The 9,829-nt window shown below is 35.8% G+C and overlaps 1 protein-coding gene and 1 non-coding gene across 2 annotated transcripts; one reads left to right on the forward strand and one right to left on the reverse strand.

The window, feature by feature from the left end:
* Positions 1–71, reverse strand: TRNAG-CCC. The gene has a single exon. It is a non-coding gene; the product is annotated as a tRNA-Gly (tRNA).
* Positions 72–8,824: 8,753 nt separating this feature from the next.
* On the forward strand, positions 8,825–9,553 carry LOC116192045 (flowering-promoting factor 1-like protein 3). Its single transcript, XM_031520446.1, has one exon. It carries the CDS (start codon positions 8,960–8,962, stop codon positions 9,284–9,286), a length of 327 nt encoding a protein of 108 aa, XP_031376306.1. The 5' UTR covers positions 8,825–8,959; the 3' UTR covers positions 9,287–9,553.
* The last annotated feature ends 276 nt before the right edge of the window (positions 9,554–9,829 follow it).

Raw genomic sequence — 9,829 nt, forward strand, 5'->3', positions numbered from 1 at the left:
TGCGCATCCGGGGAATCGAACCCCGGTCAGTACCGTGGGAGGGTACTATGATACCACTACACCAGATGCGCTTGTTGCTATGTCGTTTGGTCAATAGCAATTCTAAACGTAAAAGATTTCGTCACATTTCTCATGCCCTACTTTTTTTTAAAAAAATTTATTTATTTATTTTAAGACGCCCATCGCCTCCCATAGTGTGGTAATGTTAATCAAGCCACCGGACATCTCGATCATGTTGCCGGGGCCTCAGATAGTATTGATGGAACTTTGAGTTATAGTAACCAAGCCACCGAACATTTCGATAAGGTAACGGTAATCAAACCACCCAGACAACTAGGTCATGAAACTTATCGTTATAAAATGGATATGGATTGACTCATCTAGAATACAAATGAAGTATGTTTCGGTGATGATGACTACGTGAAATGTGAGATGAAGTCTTGTGATCTAGCTGGCTGGATATATCTATGTTAACAGTGCATGCAGTCAGAAATGGTCGTAGAATTTGGAACTGGGGGATTTAAGAAGGTATATAGGAGTATGAAGTTTTCGAATAATTAGAGAAAACGGATTTATGTAATTTTATCGAGAATCGAAGGATAATACGTAAACATGACATTTTAGGAATGGCGACTGCTTTTGATTTTGATGCGTATTGCTTTTGAATAAATAAGTATTAGAAAAATGCTCCACCAAAGACAAAGAGCCAAATGATGGGGAAGATTTCATTTATCGTATTATTATTTTCATTTTTTTTGCTAGATAAAAAAAAAAGAAATAGTGTGTGATGTGATTCAATGCAGAGGAAACATTTTCAATGATTGGATCGTCGTGAGTCTTACGTATCCCATCCTTTTTCTTTTTGTGTCCCCATCTTCCCTTTGATTCGATGAATGATCTCTTTTCAGTGAGACATTTAGAATAAATGTTTAATCAGAATTTTCATATATTCTTATGTAATCCCGAATTTCTGTTTCTAAATTTAAGAAAGAACTGACCCTATTCAGTCCATATTTTTCATTACTTTATTCCCATTATCGACGAAAATTCCTTTCTCAACTTTTTCTCTTATTTTCTTTCAATTTTTAAAGAGCTCAAAGTTAAGCACCTAAATAATATCCACGTACAAAGCAATGTTATTCTTATTCACCCAACAAAAGCAATGTTATTCTTAGTGATTAAATTACTAAAAAAATTGTTTCTTATATCATTAATTATATTATTACAAATAATAATAATATACTGAAGAGAGGATGCACTAAACTCTAAGGGGTTGACTTAGCGGTTAAGATATGAGCTCAAGTATCAACTCGACTCGAGTTCAGAACCCGTTGGAGCCACCGAAACACCTTTGGAATGATTACTTACTACGTGTGTCATTGGGGGTTCATAGAAACACCCAGGCTTGCCCAAAAAAAAGAAAGAAAGAGGTGATGCAATACAACGACACATGCTCTTATTTATAAAAGAGAGGTTTTGTATCTGATTCTCATTAGTGGAATTTCTCATACACAATAACGACGAATCCAAAACTTGAACTTGGCCATGAGGTCTTTGAAGGGATTGATAACCTTTTTTAGAATTAAAGGGGTCATAAGGAATTTTATCAAAATTTAAATAATGCGCAAACTTTCTTTCTTAAAACCTAAAAAAATCTTAAGAGCAACGACAACACCCTCCATTCATCCCTGCGTTTACTTTATTTCCACTTCCCCATTTCTATCCAGGGCAATAAAACCTTCCCTACAACCGAATAAAAAATTAATGATATTCTCTCCACAATCAATTTTCCCTATATGAAAATTATTCCCATTTTTCATCCTACCCGCTATTTAAGAATTCTTAAAACTCAATGGAATAAATATTTGTGTTTTAAATATATTTAGCAGATAATTATATTGGAGAATATATTCAATCATGGCTTTCACAAGAAGAGGAGGAGCCGTACCCAATTAAGCTAAGTAAACAAATCTAGGATTAAATAAAAGAATAAAAAATCTTATGGGAAAGTAACTTTTAAAATAGAGTTCTCTCTGATTTGTAAATCGTTGTTTTATTTATATATAATTGAATGCTCTCCGATAAAACCTTTCCTGGAGAACTTTCTTTGTACACAATTTGGTACATTCTCATGATATTAGTGGGTGAATACGCCAACTAATTTAGGGCATATAATAGTTCTGATGGAGGCACGTAAATTCCAGAGCTCATGCTAATTATTTTCAATCATTTGAGAATAGTAAATTTCAGATCTCATGATATATATATACATATATACACACACTCGTAGACACATTCATTAAGCTAGATATTAATGATGAAACTTTGATAAAAATATTTGGAAAACCTTAAACATGAACATATCTAATTGAAAAAGTATCTAGAAATTACTAAATAACTTATTTGGGTAGAAAGAAAATGGAGGAAAATAGACGGGAGGGGAGGGAAAATTCTCCTTCCCATAAGATTTTTCCTGTCCTTCCCTCCATTTCCTTTCGTTTTTCTCGATCCAAATTCTTAACGAAGGGTAAAACTTAATGGCAATGAACAATATCCACATAACATCTCTAACTAGCACCAATATTCGTCATTATAAATCATAATCCTGACTATATATTTTTTTCTTTTAATAATTCATGGAAAGTCCACAGTAAATCTTTGCCTGCTAGACAAGAGGATAGCAAGTAACAAATGCTGTTTTGGTAGGACATGTATTTCTATTACTATGAAATTCATAAATGAAGTAGTTAATGGTGGGGTACCATTATCCTTTTCTCAATTTTGAAAAGTCGTAGAGTACAAGCGGAGATCAGAAAATCTCAGAGGATTATACTAAAAAATAAGAGTCGAGTTATATCCAGGCAATGAAATCCACCCTTGATTTAGCAAAACAGTCCGTGAAGGTATTTGAATTTTGTGAGAGTGCTAGTACCAAATTTGAGCAAGGTGAAGCTAATAGGATTGTGAACTCAGTCATCTTATAAATCCAAGATTATCTTTGTATATATTCAATATGGGATATAAAATTTTTGACAAAAAACACATTTTAAGAATCAAATTCAATGATGAGAGAAGAGCCAAAGAGTGAAGGACTTGATGATGAAATTTGAAGAGCTTTCTCATTGCTAGCAATTCTGCTTAATTCAATCAATTATGCCCAAAGACGAATCCAGATAATACAACCATTAGAATTTCTAAGAATAACCCCAATGCTCGAGGGACTGGCCGGTTTAGTGAAGCTACATTGGTGTTCCATTTGATTCAGTTTGTAGGAGGAGCTGCATTCTTCTCTATTTCGATTGTAGACAGAGGAAAAAGATTAACGTAGAGAAGATGAAAGTGAGTATAAATGAGGGTCTATTATACTCTTTCGAAATGCATTTTAGATATTATTTTCGGACCTTAAACCTTCAATGCACATCAATGATGTGTAATTATATTACAATGAAATTCCTATTCGCCCTCTTAGATAACCCGCCTCCCTCAGTTCAAATCCTGAGTCTGTTCCTGCACCCAATGAAAAAGAAGGAATGTAGAGTAATTAAGTTAATCCTCGAAATGAATACTCATTTCATATAATAAGCATGTTTATGATCAAAGGTCCGATTGAAGCCACCCATGGAACGGAGTCACATTCCATTAGGGCATGTACATTGTTCTTTCTGAAGAGCATCTAAAGTATGCAGTAGCACATGAAGGGCAGTTACGACCCATGTATTATGTCCTCGGCACATCAATAACTGACGTCAATCTATGATCGTAAGGAAAAAAAATATATTCTCACGCTGCAATCAAATGCTGAAACATATGGATTTCGGCAATAGAATTATGACAAGAATATATACTTTGGTCGAAAATGTCCGGAAACTCAATTACACGAAGCAAAAGGGAATTCCCTAGCTAGGTACATCCCTCTGGTCGGATTCACCCCAAAGGAAGTTTGGTCTTTTTGGGCAAAGCAGAACAAAGAAAAGTCTAATTAGGAATGCGATATGGCCCGACGGGTCATTGTATAGCATTTTCTTTTCATATTTTTGTTTTTCCTCTTTCTTTTCTTTTTGTTTTATCCTTTTAGTAATTCCTTTAAAGAAAAGAAGAGGCCAACGTGAAAAGGGAATATGCCCCTAAAGAAATGAGGCAAAGTGGGTGCGCTGAGGCAGCTGCAATATTGCCTTATTTAAGGGACACTCTCACGTGGGCTTGTTGGAATTAGAATTGTATATGGTAGGATCCTTTCACATTTCATCGCCACTTTCAGGTGAATGTCACAAGGTCTTGCTTTATTTTTGGGACCAGAAATCAAAATCTGGATGATTAAAGAATGAGAAGAGATATTGCAAGCTGTGCCCTAACAAATAGGTTCCCTTCCTTTGCTTTTCGCCTTTCTAACCCCAACAGAAGGGATATAGCAATCCCCTTCGGCTGCAAAAGTTGAAGTGGCCTCAAGATCCCATGTTGTGTCAATATAAGTATTTCATCCTTCAAATCAGATCAATTTGATAAATGATAGACCATACCTATAAAGAAATATTGTTTTTATTGGATTGTTAGATAATTAATGTCTTCGTTGTTCAGTTTGTACACACTTTTGACTGATCCACACATTACCGGGCTGAATCAATCCATTCTCGGTTTAGGAATTTCATAGGATAACCTAACCCTAAAAAGGACCAACAGATATTTCATTAATGTCATAAAATGTTACGCCTTAATGATCATGGAAACAACATTGTTTGATATCTAAAAGTAGTTTTAGCTTCTAATTAGTTCTAGTTCTCTACAGTATTCTGACTGCAAAAGACGCTTGCTTTTTTCTTAAAATATCTGGGATGTGGTTTGGCAATATATTCGCTAATTAATGTTAAAAAACGTGTGCTCTTAGAAGTTGAAACGCGTACGTTGTTCGGCCAAAAGTTTATTAGTTCACTATCATCCTTCCTAAATAACATTGATAAGATAAGGACATCTTGAGAACAGAAAAACGGAATATAAGTTCATCAAAACCGATTCCAAGATGTCATTACATAGTTACCATGTTACATCAGCATGAAAATTCAAGAGTTTTTAGTCAACATTAATATTCTTGCCGTGAGAACATGTACATGTACTCTGTATAACACACATAATATATTCTACTCGGTTCGATTTCGATTTCGATTTGATTCTAATCTCTCTATCCTGTACTAGAGAATGATTTCCAAAAGAAGTTCTAGAATCATGTTACTTCACTTGACAATCAATCTGTCTAAGAAAACCTGTCGATCAATAAATACATTGTGCCACATGGCAACAATGGGCAGAATCGATCGCGATCTAAAGGAGGATAAGAATTTGTTTCGTGTGGATAAAGAGTATAAGAAACTGGAAATTATGTTTTCCACAACAAAGCAAGAGTTGACTCGATTTTGACTCAGAAATATTATGCGTCACGTTTCATGGAGAACGCAAAGAAATATCTAGCGCGAGGGGGAGATTCTAAAATTGGGTGGTCGACCCTTTGCGAAGATTAAGAAGAATCTTTAGTAGAAGGTGACAAAATGATAGGGAGATGATGATAAGAGCACACAAAATCTTTGTCGTGATCAGAAGTGAGAGGTAGGGCCCAACCTCTCTCTTACCTTCGGCTTGGATATAGAGAGCAGGCTCAGACCATACAAAGACATGGAGGGACCAGTGTGTCACGAGGAAGGTCATGAAGAAGAAGAAAGACATAACCAATAAAAGCCCTAACAAGAAGTATTGCAGCCTCTTTAAGCCTACATACCCACTCCAGTTCCGAATCTTTGTCCATCTTTTTTATCCATTTCCAAGTTATTGGTGTCGAGGACCTCGGATTGGTGAAAGTTCGGGGACCATACACAGCAGGAATGATTCTTTCTGTAATATGGTAACAATATATTTAGAACAGAGTTTATCGATATAAGTGATATCCGAGGCGATTCTAAATGGATTGTTCCGACTAATATGTGCCCTCATGGTGAAGTCTAGATTGCGTGTGGCTGGTAGAGTAAGCGGAACGAGTTCTCACATTGGATAGACATGGGACTCCCATAACAATTGTTGAACTCCTTTGTCTGAAATCTAACCTTGACGGGTTCATAGTGGTCCAAGAAAATGATAAATACACAGTATTTAATATGGTTATATCTAATCATCTGTTGCAGCAAAGATGCAATGCCTAATGTGTATAGACGTATTTTGATGGAAGTTGATTTGGGAGTTAGCGTATGACGTGAATTCTTACATTATAGGGAATTCTAACGTGACTTCGAGTCATGGTGACATGTAATACATCAGTTCAAATGTTTAGTATTTCAGTTCAAGTATTTAGTATTTTTACTATTTCTGATTAATTTTACCAAATACTAGATATTTGAACTAAAATACTAAATACTTTAACTGAAAATAAAAGCAATAAATACTTGTACTAATTACAAGTACTAAAAGTAATAAACACTTAAACTAAAATATTAAACACTTAAACTAAAACTAATAATATGATTTCGACTTATCCTAGAAGGAACCGTTACATTATATAGAGACAGAAAGAGCTTTCAAAGTAAGTCTTGGGAGAAAACCCTCACCAAAATAGCTTAAACCATTGAGTGATACCTGATATCATTTTCATAGCAATTTAAACTAATGTCGAGAGTTAAGAATTGTCTCACTCGGAAAAATTAAATAGTAGACCGTAAGTTTACAAGTGATTGGGTTTCACAACCTATCAGCTCGAGTTTCTGGGTTAGAGATTCGCCCAGTCGATTATAGGCATAGCGGAATTTTACATGCTGTTAGAGCCACGGTTTCACGCATCCGTGCTCTCGTATCATGCCAAGCCTAGTATATCCGAGAGCAGCCAAGAGTGCGCCTCGTGTAGGGTCCCCCCGTCCGAGCACTAGCCTGGCTTGAGATTAGTTGTTGAGGGAGGGTATTTGATGGCATGTGACAATGTGTAAGCAAATGAAAGAGAAAAAGGCCACACATTGCACCTGAGAGTGGGTGTTGAGAGTCAATACATACATAAAAAAAATAAATACAATCCCACGTCGATTACAAAATGAAAAATCTATAGGTTAATATAAGGTTTGGTTGCCGCCACTTATTAACTCGAGCTTTTTAGTTGAAAAATGACTCAGTCGCTTATAATTCCAACAAAAGTTTACATCTATAAACTAATATAAATATAATAGTATGAATTAATCGAGAACCTCTCCTGATTTAAGTCGAGAACAAGTATCATTGCACTAAAAACGCACGAAATGCTGTAAGGTGATATTTGCCTCGATTCAACAGAACCGAATGAAGTAAGATAGTCTTAGAAATTTCTCGGAGCAGCTCATGACTGATTCCTTTTCCTAGACGTCCTCTCCCAATATGTACTGAAATTGTGGCCATTCCCTTCGTGAATGGAAAACATTTCTCTATATAATTCTTCTTGTGAATGTCGGTGCTATTTTTTTGTTTTTGGATGAATGAGCAAAGTAATTGGCACTTAAAAAAATCCAGGGAGAAATTATGAAAGGTGCTTCTACTAGGTTGTCATCTTTTTCCTCTTCTTTTCATTTATTTATGTAAAAAATTTCTAAATTAAAATCAGAACGAACTACAAGGAATTAGGCCGATGGAAAGTCAACATGAGTTAGGCAAGAGCGTGAATAGATATTTGATTAAGTAATTAATTAATGAATGCCTCAAGTTATCATCCATGAACCTGCTGCGAGAAAAGGGAAAAAGAAATTCCAGAAATCAGAATCTCTCTTCCAATTTTTCGACCCCAGCCATGCACCAAAATATTCTAGATATATTGATCTTCTCTTTTCTCTTTTTCGGTGCGTATCATAATATCTAAAAATTCAAGTGGTTTTAACTAATTCAGTTCGGAATAGATCGATACACTAAAAAGTAAAATTCTTCCACTCATGAAATTTTTCTATTCACGAGACTTGAACCCTAGTATCGAACCTTTTCTAATTATATTTATATATGATATATTATGCTATAAACGAGAATATTTACTTTTCTACAAAAGGAAATCATGTATGCATGTATTATTTGTAAAGATCATATATACAATGTTTATGCCCCATCTCTGTATCCAACCCATTACTTCCACAACAGAATGTTTATTCGAATTTTTCTTTACCATCCCATCTAATACAATATATATATATATATATATATATATATATAAACATTTAAGACCATAATAATAAGGTGATATATTTGTAATATAGATACTCACGAAATTCATTTTCTTGAACCCCTTCTCCTTTTACTCTCTCTTTTTTTCTTTTTTGGATTTTTTAATGCTAGAATAATATCTGAGCAATTTTTTTATTTGTTTACATGGAACAACTTAGATTCCCCGTGTGGCAAGAATCAGGATTCTCCTCAATCTTATCATGCCCACTATAGCCAGTCACGGTTTATAATTTCGATTGGCTAGTCCGCTTTGTATAACTATATCGGTATGCATCATTTTGAAGTGATTAAGAGTTTAAAGTAAGAAATTATTAATCTCAATGCATACATTCTCTTGCAAGCTATTCAATCCTACATTTCTTAGTCCATCTGAACTCGACTGAATCCGATGCGCGGCGCATACGAAATCAACATAAGCCGAGATTTTTCCTTTTTTCTTTTTTTTTCCTGTCCTATCCTAAGATGCATGGGTCCTACGTTAGCCAAACCTATACCCGAACAATTTACCATATTCTACCAAAGTTGGCTTTTATGAAACTCTTTTTTTTTTCTTTTTTTTTCGTAGAAGGCTTTTATGAAACTTTGCAGCTCCCAAAATTTGCCTATATATATATTCAATGCCAAAGCCAAATCCCACATAGCACCATCTTCACTCAAACAATACCCATTCTCCCAAGAACACAACTCTTCTTCATTGATCTTCCCCGGTTGATCTTCCCCGGTTTTCATTGATACCACACCGGAAAATTAATCAATAATGTCGGGCGTGTGGGTTTTCAACAACAACGGAGTGATGCGGCTCGTGGAGAATCCCGGGGCTGAGCCGCACGGTGGAAGCGGGAAGCGGAAGGTCTTAGTCCACACCCCGACCAACGAGGTTATCACATCGTATGCAGAACTCGAGAGGATGCTCTACTCGCTCGGGTGGGAGAGGTACTACGACGACCCGGGTCTGCTCCAGTTCCACAAGAGATCCACCGTCCACCTCATCTCTCTCCCGAAGGAGTTCCACAAGTTGAAGTCCATGCACATGTATGACATCGTCGTGAAGAACCGCAACATCTTCGAAGTCCGGGATATGTGAATCACCAGAGTTCCAAGTTTGGATGTTTCTGTCTGGAAGATTGATGTGTGTGTCTCTGATCTCCATTGATGATCGACTTGGTGTGTGGCTAATTAGTTTGAATTCTTGCATGTTTTAGTTCAGTTTAATTAATGTTAGGGGTTTGTGGAGATTGAGAAAGAGATTTTTGCATGCATGCATTATTGATGATTGTCGTCATCGTTTATCTGTAAATTACTGCAATGGTTTGTGATTATGAAATGAAAACATATGACATCACGTTGTTGACGGTGGATGTGAGTTCACCATTCCTGATGGGATGGTTCCCTTTCCGGGTTGCAACAGAGAATCGAGTTCAGTAAAAGAAACATAGAATAAAGCAAGATAAAAGAACATTGAAAGCTCCTTGGATGAGAATTGAATTTGGAACCTCTTGTAGTAAATCCTATAATCTTTTGATAAGATCTTCCTCTTTCGATATAGTTGAGAGTGGCTCAGAATACATGTCCAAGATGTAGGACTCGAACTCTGTGTATACTTTATACATAAATCCTAACTTATCGC

Source organism: Punica granatum, chromosome 1 (assembly GCF_007655135.1).
Source record: "Punica granatum isolate Tunisia-2019 chromosome 1, ASM765513v2, whole genome shotgun sequence".
In the NCBI taxonomy this organism is placed as follows: Eukaryota; Viridiplantae; Streptophyta; class Magnoliopsida; order Myrtales; family Lythraceae; genus Punica; species Punica granatum.